The 13,973-nt window shown below is 43.3% G+C and overlaps 2 protein-coding genes across 2 annotated transcripts; both read right to left on the bottom strand.

Annotated features, from left to right (window-relative positions):
- Window positions 1-108: 108 nt before the first annotated feature.
- Window positions 109-3,217, bottom strand: LOC139339125 (relaxin-3 receptor 1-like). Its single transcript, XM_070974603.1, has 3 exons — window positions 2,682-3,217; window positions 2,001-2,444; window positions 109-1,894 (listed from the first exon to the last, which is right to left on the bottom strand). Exons 1-3 carry the CDS (start codon window positions 2,877-2,879, stop codon window positions 1,283-1,285), a joined length of 1,254 nt encoding a protein of 417 aa, XP_070830704.1. The 5' UTR covers window positions 2,880-3,217; the 3' UTR covers window positions 109-1,282.
- Window positions 3,218-5,453: 2,236 nt separating this feature from the next.
- LOC139339389 (cyclic AMP-responsive element-binding protein 3-like protein 3-A) lies at window positions 5,454-13,690 on the bottom strand. Its single transcript, XM_070974980.1, has 9 exons — window positions 13,604-13,690; window positions 12,989-13,262; window positions 12,324-12,454; window positions 11,988-12,098; window positions 11,643-11,749; window positions 9,131-9,199; window positions 7,081-7,165; window positions 6,674-6,767; window positions 5,454-6,472 (listed from the first exon to the last, which is right to left on the bottom strand). The coding sequence occupies exons 1-9, from the start codon at window positions 13,688-13,690 to the stop codon at window positions 6,360-6,362; spliced, it is 1,071 nt and encodes a 356-aa protein (XP_070831081.1). The 3' UTR covers window positions 5,454-6,359.
- Between the last annotated feature and the right edge of the window lie 283 nt (window positions 13,691-13,973).

The following is a 13,973-nucleotide window of genomic DNA, read 5'->3' as shown; positions in this document are numbered from 1 at the left end:
CGTGCAGCAGCTTTGGTGCGGCTGACCCATTTTGCTCATCTTTGTGGTTTTGTGGCGGCTCGGACTGCAGATGAGATTAACTTTCCAGAAACATCATCAAACTCTTTTGTCCCCTCATTTAATTTAATGTCACATTACATAGTTATAATTACAAAACAATTCACTGTGGTACAGCAAGGCAGACAGAGAGATGTGAAAATGAAAGTTTCATGCTGGCATCAAACACTGCCTACACCGAATGAGAAAGTTTTACTGCATACGAGGAGTAAAGATTTAGCCTCCTGACAGAGTTAGCAACAATACCACAAATAAACATTTAACACATCAATCCCAATGAAAATGTAACATTGTGGTCCTGTTGATTGCCTGTGTGTTTGAAATGCAAAGTACAAAAATCACTTCTACAGGTTGAACTAATCAAACATCACACTTGATTGAGTGAAGTAAAAGGTGTGTAAATGTTTGATGATCTTTAAGACTGTGCTTGTAATTCACCCGGGAGATCATTTCCAAAGTGATATAAGTTCACAAATGTACATAACAAAGCTAAAACATAGCAGTTCAGCTTTGTCTGGATGAGTCTACTTAAGCATGTGAGGCCAGTTTGAAAGTTGAAATAGATGTGGAGGGATAACAGTGAGACATGGGAATGTGCTTAAAAAACGAGTCCAAAGAAAATATGGCACATAAAGTAGCCTCATAAAGGAACATTTCCTTCAGTATGATAGATAGATAGATAGATAGATAGATAGATAGATAGATAGATAGATAGATAGATAGATAGATAGATAGATAGATAGATAGATAGATAGATAGATAGATAGATAGATAGATAGATTTGACATTAGATCAACATCACGCTCGTGTCTTTCCAATAAATATTAAGCTACAGCCAGCAGACAGCTAACTTAGCTTAGCACAATGACTGGGAAACAGGGGAACACAGCTAGCCTGGCTAACAGCACACACTAATGAACACCATGGGCCTTGGCAACCAGCTGAGACTTCAGGAAGTCCACACATAATACACCCTTTGTAAACTTCCTAATCAATGAGTTTCACATGATTTGATAAGCAGATTTGATTTCCTTTGGACAGAACCAGGCTAGCTGTTATCCCCTGCTGCCAGTCGTTGTGCTAAACTAAGCTATGCTAACCTGCTGCTGGCTGTAGCTTCATGTCTAAACATTTGTGTGGTATCAATCTTCTCATCTCACTCTGAGCAGGAAAGTGAATAATTGTTTTTCTCAAATGTCAAACGTTTCTTTTTCACAGAATAAAATTATATATTGATGTCTTTGTTTATCATAACCAGGCCGGGTGGTCCCTCCTCTACTCTCCTCCCTCTCAGAGCCAGAGTGAGAACATGTTGGACGGAGTGAGACACTCGCAGCAGCAGCGCCTTCAGTCCGGCTCTGTACTCTTTTCGGATCAGGCAGTAGAGCACCGGGTTGAGACAGCTGTTTGCATGAGCTAAGCACACAGTCAGAGGGAAGGCGTAGGCCTGGGCGTTGTAGAAGGCTTTACTGAAGGGCACCAAGTCAAATTTGATTAGCACCCCCCACAGGGTGAGAGCCTGGTTAGGCAGCCAGCAGATGAAAAAGGACAGAACTACAATGGTGACGGAGCGGGTGACTTTGGAGCGGCGGCGGTGGCGTCCTTTCTCAGACTCTGACCTCTCTGTGACACTCCCGCTGACCATGCTACCTACGATGCGTCGGCTCAGGATGAACCTCAGGAGGAGGAGGTAGCACACAGAGATGACAATCAAGGGAACCACAAATCCCAGGAGGACTTTCTGTGTTTGATAGAGTCCAAGCAGGACTTGAGGATCCCAGTGGTCTGAATCGGAGTCAGAGAACCGCACTAAGCACAGCTCATCGTCTGTAGACACCTGTGAACACAGCAACGACATCTGCATAAGAGCGTGCCAAGCCAAAACAGAAATGTGTTTGAGTAAATCAAATCAGGGACGGTAGTTCAGTCTCATTTCAAAGAACCTGCACTGTGGTGGAGTAGAACGCATGAGGCAGCGTCGCCACCAGTGACACCCCCCAAATGGCTAAACTGGCCCATTTTGCACGAGCCGTGGCGATTCTAGGGCTGTGCATCTTCAGGGAGGTAACCAGGGAGCGGTAGCGGGTCACGCTCATGGCGGTGAGGAAGAAGACGCTGGCGTACATGTTCAGGGTGGTGACCGAGCTCACGATCTTGCACATGACCCGGCCAAAGGGCCAGCGGAAGTCCAGTACCGTGTCCACAGCCCAGAAGGGCAAGGTGAGGACAAACTGGAGGTCTGTCATCGCCAGGCTCATCACGAAGCAGTCAATGGAGGAGTGGTGGTGGCCCCGGTGCCGGGAGTGGAGCAGGAAGAGTGCCAGGAGGTTACCCACAAGCCCCAGAATACACACCACCAGGTAGACCAGAGCAATGACAACTCGCACCTGTCAAACACATGCAGCGACATTTTAATGCTGTTTCACAGTAAACAGGATTCAGCTTGGAGCTTAAGGGTCACAAAAGTGCACACACGGACATTAAAGTGAAAACACAACACCTTCAAGCACTTTCAGCATATGTTGAGGTGATCAACAGTCTTAACAGAAGCGTTAGGTCATTTTATCCATCTGGATTGGTTTATATTTTTTTTAAAAAAAGGGTTGATCCTTAAATAAACCTACTGCCAGGTTGGCGCTGTCACCATGCAGGTCCAGTGAGGACTCTTTGGACAGGATGTGAAGCCAGCAGTTCAGTGACAGGTTAAAAGCTGGGGCTGCTCCTGTGGGGCTCACAAGTTTGAAGATTTCGCGTTCATCGTCTTCCCCTCCGCACTCACTCAGCGCGGTCAGAGGTCCGGGGGCGCTGCTGTTGCTCTGCATGACGCTGGAGAGGAAAAGGCGACTTTTACTGTTTGAATCAATTCCCCCCCCCCCCCTCCCTCTCAGACTAGCCTCCACAGTATGGGTGCGCGGGGGTGAATGCAACAATCCCCCATCGTCCTCGTCCTGTATTCACTCTTGTTCAAAGTCTCAGCGGGAGATCAGAGTTGCGTGATTCATCCGAGAGATTTCTAAACTTAAACGCGTCTCTGCGCGCAAGATACAAACGAGAAAAAATATTTCTTGAATTTCAAAAGCTGATTAATCCGCATCAGCCTACTTAGAGCGTTCAGGCTGAAGTCTGTAGTGATGCAGCCGCTTCTTCTGTCAGTGATGCTGACGGCAGCCTCAAACTGGAGGCTTTTATACTGAGGCTCTCCTCCACCGCTCGATGGCGCGCTGCCGGGGCGCGCACATGTTTTACTATACTGGTATGATTATTACAGCAGAAACAGGGCAGGGATGGAGCTCCACTGACCACACTTATGGTTCCAAACTTTCCATTTTCCACAACAAACAGGGAAAGGCTTGTGTTCTGTTGTGTGGTGCAAAATGATTCAATAAGCTGTTCTGCAGAGGAGTCAGTGTTTTCTGAATTGTCTTTGTTCCCAAATGAATGGATTGTTAGCCTTAAAAAGAGTTCAGAAAAACACATTTCAGACCATTCTTCTGCTTTCTATAAATAGAAGACTATCTTAGTTGTGCAGTCAGTCACTAATACAGTATTTGTATGCTATAATCTTGCCTTTGATTGTATTTTCCCCCTCTATGATGGATCCATCCGATCACGGCCTCTGATGTCATGTCCAAATATCATCTTTAATTTCCCAGGCTGGTATTTTCAGAAAGGTTACCTTATCACACAAAGGTTTGCTCACATGCATCTGAAATGATGCACATGGGGGGTGGAGGCGTGGGGGGTGGGGGTGTTTGATTTCTTATAGGTCACAATATTCACACAGTTCCACTCTCTGGCCAGCTGTGTGTGCACAAGAGACAAAAGAAGTGGGGAACTGGAGGCTAGAAAAGCAAAAATTCTGTCAAAGTCTTTTTCTCGAACATCAACAGTCCAGAGTGGACTCCCTTGGACAAGTCTTATCAAGCACTTTGGTTGAGTCTCTCACCTGCATTTGTCCCTTGACTCTGAGCAAACCGCAATGCCTCATCAAAGAAGTGTTACATCGAACTCTGATTTAAAGTCCAGTGATGGCAGTTTATTGTCACCCCTGTTTGTTTGTCTGACTGCATAAGCAGTCAGGAGCAACTTCATGTGACAGCTTCCTTTATTTCCTTTCATATTGCAACCCTGAAGATCTCTGTGAAGCCACTCATTTGCATTCTGTTGATCTTCCCAAAACTCTTAGAAACTTCTAAGTCCATTTTCATCAGTTTGTCATTGTTTGTCTGGACACTTAGAAAACAAAGGCTTCCTGTGCATTGCTGCAATGCACAAGATTCAATGACTCAAATATTCTCTATTGGGAATCTTGTCTGTAAAACTTACACCCAACCAAGGTGGCACTTAGCATCTAAAAGGAACAGTAATGATTTTTGTCTCACAGAGAAGTAAAATGTGCCGCTCATGATGGCAGAATTAAATATTTTTCTCCTTGTACTTAGCATGTAAGAATATTTGAATTAATGATCCTTTCCTCTTGTGAATTGTGCCTCCAGGTAGCAGCACCTCTGCTCAACTCCGACATGACTGATTTTCTGATATTCAGAGCTTCTACTTTTATAAGACTCCCTCACACCACCACAGCACACTGCTTGGAACGGTCTGATTAATAATTCATTTCTGACTCCCAGTGTGAAAACTGTACTTTGGTTTGGGTTTGCTGAAATCATTTGTTTTTTTTCAAAGGTGAATTTTTGTCTGCCTCTTCAGTTCTTGTAACAGCTTGAAGAAGCAGCGCTCTGGGAGGACTGATAAATGTAAATGACACTTATTCTGCAAATAAAGCTGCAGCCTGGATTTCAGAAATACTGAAGTCACACTTCCAAACTCCCAAACACCCAACAGAAACCACCTGAGACATTTTCACCAAAGTCTGAGAGCATCAAACAAAATCACATGCGATATTATGAATACAAATACAGAAATAAATGTTATCAGGGACCCACTGTTAGCTACAGCCCTGTCTACAAACTGTATTGCAGTAAAATTTTAATACATACTGTATGCACAGAGCATCTTATGGGACTGACCTCAAGTGAGTTCATTTTATTGCAGTGCCTTCTCACTCCCCTGTGTCCACTCTGTCACTGCCCTCCCTCTCAATAAAGGCAAAAAGCCAAAGAATGAATCTTGAATAAAGAAATAAAGAAATCGACCTCATAAATCCACATTGATGTTTCCTGAAATAGCTGCAAAGACATCAAGATCATAAAATATACCATACTAAATGTACTGTACGTGTGATGAATACAGACAGAGATGAACTACTGTCGCCTCTTCGCTTTGTGCTTTGAGATACACATTTTGTCACAGATTTACAGCTGAAATCCTGTTTTATTCTTCTGGACATTAGACATTATGTTAGGTGCCACACCAGTGAAACAGAGACAAAGATTAGGACTGAAGACTTTAATGGATGGACTCCTTAGTTTCAGTCATGATCCCTCTAGTGCTTTACATTATAGCATGTTTTACAACATTTTCCTTGACTCTGCTTGATAAAAGCACTTATTTGCACTTACTTGATCATATTTCCACATAAATAATAACAACAAAGAAACTGAGATATGATATCTACATTTCCGTATTGACAGCTGACATTAAAGTGAGGCTTACAGGGAAGTTTTATTGAAGTGACAAGTCATCCAGCAACTTCTGCTTATGAAATAAGTTAAAATACTGCCTCACTAATTTTGTTTGTGTTCAGAACTGGACACATGACATTATTGAAAATCCTTCCGGTGTTTCCAAAATTAAGTAAACTTTGTACTCTCTAATGCTTTGTCAGTATTACACTGAATTGTTCCAAAATGCAACTCAAATCATTTTTGACAAAGTTTTTCAACATTTACATTAAAAGCGAACAATAAAATACAGCAGTTAATATGCATTTGTGTTGTTTTACAGATCGTACACGCCTACATCTTGCAGTCTTGCGTCAGCTACATAATACATGCTCCCCTCCATGTCCCTGAGGCTCTGTTTTCCAAAGCAAACGCAAAAAATTGCATCTCTTTGGAGTAGCTCCTAACCGATATCCATCTGAGTGGATGAGTTTCAGTTTGAAAAAAATCTTTTAACTAGCTGTTTGTGGGCTGAAGCAGATTCCAAACATGAAACCTCACTCAGTTGCTGAAGATGCAATCAAACTGCTCATTGAGATGCTGCACTTGCCAGCAAGCCTGCAGGCCTTTGCTACATCATTCCTCCCTAGGGCCCCCAAGGAAATTACTGATTGTCCCGGTGCCTGCCTTCCTGTGGTGATAGAATGGGAAGTCTTCTTTGGGGAGCTCTACCCAGGGTCAGAGCTTCTTCATCAGGCTGCTCAGGTCCTCAAATCCCCTGGAGACAGAGAGGAGAGCAAGAGGAGGGACATCTTGCACGTCATCCGTCGGCTGCAGGGAGTGTGACGGCACTGTGGAGTGACACCGTGAAGAGGAGTGAGTGTGGGTTTGTGTGTGTTAGAGAGAAAGAAAGTATGAGTGTGTGTGTGTGTGTGTGTGTGTGTGTGTGTGTGTGTGTGTGTGTGTGTGTGTGTGTGTGTGTGTGTGTGTGTGTGTGTGTGTGTGTGTGTGTGTGTGTGTGTGTGTGTGTGTGTGTTTATGTATCTGCAAACCTTTGGTCTGTGTGTACTCTCTCCGGCTGAGTTGGCTGTAAGGTTCTGGCTGAAGATTTGAGGAAATGAGCAGGGAGAAGGAGAGGAGAAAAACCTGGACATAAATACAGACAGCAGGACAAAAACAGGCAAAGCACAGAACATGGAGGACAGAGGGGAAAAAGAAGAAAGGGAAAGGGATGTTAGACATAACCTGCATACAAATTTGTACAAAAGATTCATACAGGTGCTATTCAAACATTTGACTCTATTAAAATCTTAAAAGCAAACACACCAGAGGAGCACAGGCAGTGATTTTAATGATGTGCTCAGGCACTGGCCGACATCTATCATTTAGCTGCTGCAGAATATGCCGTCTGAGCAAATTCTCCATGGTGTAAATTAATGTAATGTGTAATACATCTCACCAGGATGCAGGTCCCTCTGTGCATTGTTTTGCTGGAACTGTTAGGAAGGAGAGCCTGTAGCCGATTTAACTGCTCCAGTAGAGCACTGCAGCACAAATACAGACAAGAAGATGAAAGAGACTGTCAAATTTCCACAAGAGTTCCTTGAAACATAGACATCATCTTTCTGTGTCTGTGATCACTGACAAGTAAAACAACAAAAAGAAGAGCAGCACAGAGTGTATTTACGCAAAACCCTCTTCCTGCCTTTTATTTCAAAGCACTGCAGAAGTCTGCCAGCATCAGGAAGAAGGCAGCGTAATGAGAAAGTAGGATGGAGAGGAAGTGAAGTCTGAGAACGCTTTGTGAGGTTTTAAATGTGGATGGGCTTCGTATTCTGCTAATTTTGCCATGAGCCTCCTCAGTCCTGATTTTAAACAACTAGGATATTTTTAACCAGGTTGCCAGCATCTGAGGGGGAGGGCATGGGCGCAAAATTACTAATCAGGATCAATTAACCACTGACAGACATACACCAACAGACAGCAAAGGCACAAAAAAGGGAATGAGACTGACTGATATAAACAATTTAGCCATGCAAAAACCAGTCCAAAACCAAAAACCAATCCAGATGAGATGAAAAGGCAAAAACTGAGACATTAAAATATTCAAGGGACCACTTTAAAGGGTGTTTTGTTGGGTTTATTTCCTGTGTTTGAGATTATGCCCACAATTGAGCCCATAACTGGAATTATAAATGCTAAAAACATTTCAGCGCTGCCTTTGTGGTGCTGCTGGTTCAATATCTTAACTTAGTGTTCATTAAACCCCTCCCCTCTACCAGGGATTAATCATAGCTTAGCCACCGTACCTGGTGACAGCTGTCAACCTTTGGGTTATAGGTGAGCGATACCACAAAATTGATCCAATCAAAGTTAGTATCGATATGATACTCTACTCTGGATTTCTCCATATGTTGAGCTGCTGTGTACAAGCAAAAACGATACTGGCCACCATTCAAAGAGTTTGGATGGAGGCGTCTGTTATAGCCTCTCATAAACCAAAAAGCACAAAATATAGCATGTCCAGCTAACTACCTACAATAGCAGCTAAGAATTACCCCCAAGGCCAAGGTACATCATTGATTAATTACACTAAAGGCTTACAGGTTACAATAAAAAAATGTCTGTTCACAGGTAGCATGTTCACTGTGTCACTAGTATTTCCTCACTGTGTGGAAGCCATTAATGCATGCTATCAGAGTTCAGCTAATGATAGCGGCGTTTACACTCCAGTAACATTACCTGTTACATGTGCACATTTGTTTTCTCTTGTGAAGTTAAAAGTGGAACCCACTGACTGGGTGTATGAACATGTCCAGCAGTTAAGCTAAGCAACCAAACAGGCTTATGTTACAAATGTCAGTCCAATCTGCCATTTCCCTTATGATGGGCCTGCTTAAAATACCACGAACTCCACATTGCAACACAAGAACGAAGCCATTTCTTAATGTCTTCTGCATGGATCATTACCTGGTGAGGGGCTACCTTTTTGCCTGAGACTTTCAGCTTTAGCCTCAGTCTTTTAGCACTATATTAGAGCTATATGTAACCATCAACTGCATGCTGAAGACCCCTTTTTACACATTTCAAAACAAGTCAGCTGGAAACATCAAAAAGTCAGCTGTGGACAGCATTATTAGCAAGACATTAGATTCACTGGCTACAGCTGCCGGTGGTGAGTTATCATCTCAGATGGAAACATCATTTGACAGTGTCATTGTAAACTTTATTCATGGTGTATGAGGGCTTAGCAAGGTCAACTGATTAACTCTTTAATTAATTAGTTAATCACCAGGATTTTTTGTGTAAACCATGATTAAACATAGATGACAACGTTCAATGACTGCACTGTAAATTGAGTATCTTTGTGTTTTGGACTGCTGGTCAGACACACAAGCTACTTGAGGACATCCCCCTGGGATAAACAGATCAAACACTAATGGAAATAATAATAGTTATAATTAGTTTAGTTTAGTTTGCAGCCCTTGTGGGCTCAGCGGAGGACTCACGTGTTGGTCTTCTCCAGCTGCTGGATCTTCTTCTGCAGCTCGAGGTTGTTCGCACTACATGCAGACATCCTACAAACAGAGAGAGGGAAGAATCCAGAGAGACGAGGAACATAGATAGAATTAGAAGGGAAGGGTATCAAATAACGCTGTGTTATGATGTTGCATTGTCTCTCTTTGCCAATATCCGTCTCCTGAGTGTTATCTCGCACCCCATTCTGTCATCCAGCGTCTCCACCCCCACCCCCACCCCCCCACACCGACTTCTTCTGCTGTTTCTCTTGTTTATTTTAGTCACTATGAGTCACCCTCCATTACGGCCCTCTGACTCAGCTGAAGAACCGTGACTGATATCCTGTTGATGGGCTCTGCTTGCAGCTGACTTGATAATCAATAACACTTGAATGAACCAATGAAGAGCTAAATGCTCTTGGCTGACAATTTCACCCCATCAGGAAACTTTTGTTGTCCAGAGGCAACACACCTCAAGCTTGAATGAGATGTCGATAGCACGCTATTGACGTTTGATATTTAAGGTCCAATCCAATAATCAAGGATTTTGAAAAGCAAGGATATATGCATGGGTTGTTTGGAGATTTTGAGGCTGTGCTGTAAATACATAATCAATTTTTGTCTTCATGGATTACCACACAGTGGTCACAGCTTGTCCATCTCTGAACCTCCCAACCCCTCTGATTTCAAACTCAAATTTGGGTCTTGGCACCTCCACACAGTCAGATGACTTTCCTATTCTGAGATGAATCGGGGATGGAGGTTTGGAGGCCAGTGGTGCGATGAGAATCACCTGAAGCTCAGCATCAGTCAGATCAAGCAATCCAAAAAATAACCCATTGGAGGCATTGGGGGAATTGCTGCCCTTTTATGAGGAGTCTCTCAATATATTAATCCAACTACAAGCTCTACCACTCTGCATTGTTTGTGGATATGTGATGAGATGGAAGAGCCAACGTGGAGGAGGCAGGCAGGATTAACAAATTTGTGACAATGGCTGGTAGAGTGGTAGGGCTCAATGTGCCCAGCCTGGAGGTAAAGGAGGAGGAGGAGGAGGAGGACTAAACTGAGCTCCATCTTGGCAAAAACCTCCAGCCCCTCTATTGTGAGATGCTGTATGTACACAGCATCTTTAACTTCCATTTAAATCCCCCCCTCAGCTGCAACACAGAGCGGTTTAAAGGCTCCTCTGTGATGCTGGTTATCACAATATACAGTGTTTTTTGTCCGACTGACCCCAAATCAGACAATGGAAGCTCACAGCAGCACTGTTTATGTAAAACATGTGCTGGATTGGTGCTGGAGACCCTTCATATTCTGAGCCTTTTCATTCATGTACGGAAGTCCATAGTCGCCTATTTCATTCACATACACTAATATAAGCATGTTTGTTATGCCAGACATGACAGGATCTTACTCCTTTAATTGTCTGTATGTAGAAGGTCACAATGCACAATATGCGCTGTTTTACAATCAGGGTAATTACAATGATTTGTGTGTGTAGAGCTTCTGCTTTTGGTGATGTGTACAGTTATGTTTATATCCTGATCTGCTTCGTGTTGCATACACAATGGTTTCTCTAGAGAGAGTTTGAGTTTCTTATTAATAAAAACGTCTGTAGTCTTTAGTCATGTAAATACATGCAAATCTAATGATATTCCCATCAGTGCTAATTAGGAACTGTTTGCATGTTAACATACTAAATGAATACTAAGTACAGCCTCACAGAGCAGCTACAGTAGCTTGGCTGTAGACTCTTGTCATGTTTACACGTCCTGGTTATTTGAGAGTCAAAATACGGCCCTCTGTGGACACACCCATGTGTGATTTGACTCATCATACTCTCAGGGTAGTGTCATTTCCCATCTTCATAACCTGACACAATACATTTTTTATTGTTTGTGTTTGAAAAACAACAACCTTTTCTCCTAATAAAGGGTTTTACAGCTAGTAATTCTATAATCCACCATTCCTCAGTCAGAGCAAACAATATCAGGGGAAGTAAAAATCAATTTTTAGCAACATCCGTGGTAACTGCGCTGTTTCTGTGGTGTTTTGGTGCTGAATCCCTGAATTAACTTTGTGTCCAGCTCAGTGAAGTTCCTGTAAGACTCTGGTCTTTCTTTCTTTGCTCAGCCATGACAGCTTCCACAACTCAGCTCTTTGTCTTTTTATTCCAAACAGGCCCCTTTGGCTGCTGTGAATTTCCTGTGAGCCTGGGTTGCTTTACTGAGGAAAGACCTGATAAACAGCAGATATCAGTAAGTGAAAAAGCTCTCTGGAACTCCTCTTCATCAGCAATGATATGACGAAGTAAAATGGATCTTTACTCCTGATCTATGATCTATCCATGCAGCAGTTTATTGAAGTTAATAAAGTGCATGACAAAAGAGGCTTGTTATAGAGCGCCTCAGAGCACAACTAATGACTACAGATAAAAGTTTAATTTTCTCAGCTGAGGTGTGCAGAGATAATGTGCTGTGTGAGGATGCTGAGCTCTTACCTTCCCTCCAGACTATGGACGTATTCCCTCCTCTTCTTCCGACTTTCTTGAGCTGAGTGCTTGTTGCGGATTTTCCGCCGGATCTTCTTCAAAACCCTCTCTTCAAACTTCTCAGGGAGATGAAACACATGGGAGGAGAGGGCCAAGAAAGAATGAAATTGAAAAGGGTCAGTGAGGAGAAACTGGGTTGGGGGGGAGGCACAACTGGCAGAGGTTTTGTAACTGGGGATACAGATTTAGATTTAAATGTGTGGCAGAGAGAGATGAGATGGTGACTGTGTGCGTGTGTGTGTGTGTGAAGACATCTGCCCTACATACATGCAAGTGTGTGTCTGGCTCATGTACCTTGGACAGGGGGAGTTTGCTGGGTAAGTTCACCCCTTCTTTAGCCAGAAGCTTCTTCTCATCCTCATTAAGTACAAGTTCCTGCAGTGAATGCTGGGGGATTTGCTGCACCTGTGAACCAGATAGACAGAATATTTCACTCGCTGGGCAGCTTACCCAGACACTTCCACTTCTTTTTATTTGGGCCAAAGGCCTAACCCTCTTACGCTCAGAGTGGACTGTGCAATCAGATCAAATTCATTCAGAACACTGAGGCTGAATTGTTTTTCTTTAAAACCTCCAATTGGTTTCAAAATGTTGACCAGTTTTCATAGAAATACTCTGCTCTTCTCTTACTGTCTGTCCCAGGTTGGATAGCAGCAGATCCTTCACTGTGAGAGTCTGAGTGGACGACAGAGGGGAGGTTTGGTTCGTAGTGAGGCAGTATGTGATGCCAAGCTGCTCTTGGAGGTCAGAGGACTCCCAGCCTGCACATTAAAATAACAGGAATCAGAAAATCACCTTCAAGTGCCATTCAAACAAAACACGAAATGTTAGGATTGCTGCCTGTGTCTAAAGAACAGCACTCCTGGTTAACCTGGTAGTATATTTAGCATTGACCAGTCACTGATCAGCAATATGAAAAGGGGCCATTATTCAAAAGCCACCCTGAAAAGATTATTTCCTCTCATGATGAATGACAGTTCCACAACCTTTTCTCCTTTATAAATGCTCAGAAATGGGAAAATCAAATCATTTGCCCTTTGAAAAGGTCTTTAGCTGTCAAAAGGCTCTATCAATAGCTCTCATTATTCTGCAACAGAAAGTATAAATGGATAAATGTCTATTGCCCTGGTTAACAGCTATCCTTTGTGCATCTTAAGACATTTTGTGGTCAGTTTGGAAACAATTTTCTGTTTGTCACCTCACCCTGTAGCTAGGTTACAGAGATTTCTCTGGCCAGTATAAAATGTTAGTGTTTCACATTGTAATTTTCCTTTTTACTGTAAATCAAGTGTTACCTAGATCTATGGAAACATAGGCCCTTTCTGCATTCAGTAGTGGTTTGTTCTCTGGAGGATGAGGTGGAGGGAAAGACTGTGTGTCAAAGTCTGGTAAAGCCATGCAGGAGAGTGGGTTGAGGCTCTCTTTGGGATCTGCCCGGGGGTCGCCGTTGATGCCACTGTCATTGGTGCAGGATGACCACAGGGGGGACGCTGTAGCTGAGGAGGAGTCGTTCCCACTCAGCAGAGCATCCAGGAAGTCATCAGCAGTGCTTCCCTCAGGGCTCAGGCTCTGTGGAGCAGGAGGGTGTGTACACATCGTTTTGCCTTCTAATCAGACATAAACATTCCCAAACACGAGCACAGCACATCGACCACTCCATTCCCCAAACACGTTTGCTCTCAGCTTCATGGCTGATGGTCACAGTTGCAGCCATAAGGGAGCACAATAATAACGTAAAATGAGCTCCTGTATCTCTAAAGATTCAGCACAATAACATTTGCCCTTAGTTGAAAACACAGATTGCACTCAGCTGTCAGATTTTCATTTTTCAATGAATTTGTGGTTTCAGACACTGTTGTTCCCTGTGTGACTGCTCAGGGACAAATTGTGCCGAGTGCCACCGTACTCACATCATGAATCGTGATCGTCCACGGCTGGTTGCTGTGGCAGCAGACATTTTCATCTGTGTTCTTCAGCAGGAGGTTAGTGAGGTCCATCCCGCCATGCACCTGAAACGAAGAACTACTCTGAGCTATGGGTTTAAAAGTCAAGGCGTTCCTCAGTCTCTCTGAGGGAAACCTGTTTATGACTAAAATCTTCAGTCGGGGTGTTGTAAACTCAGCTTGCTCAATCCCACACTTGCCTTTTATCAACACAGGGCCATCTTTTAAACTGTTATTTGTCTTCAAGCACACTTGGTCTGAATCATTCTCCTACACACCCAGTGATCCCATTTCAGTTTGTGTCTTACCTTGTCTGTCATCAGCGCCATATTTCCAA

Source organism: Chaetodon trifascialis, chromosome 11 (assembly GCF_039877785.1).
Source record: "Chaetodon trifascialis isolate fChaTrf1 chromosome 11, fChaTrf1.hap1, whole genome shotgun sequence".
Taxonomy (NCBI): domain Eukaryota; kingdom Metazoa; phylum Chordata; class Actinopteri; order Chaetodontiformes; family Chaetodontidae; genus Chaetodon; species Chaetodon trifascialis.
Note: the sequence above shows the minus strand (reverse complement) of the source record. Positions and strands in the feature narration are given on the sequence as shown.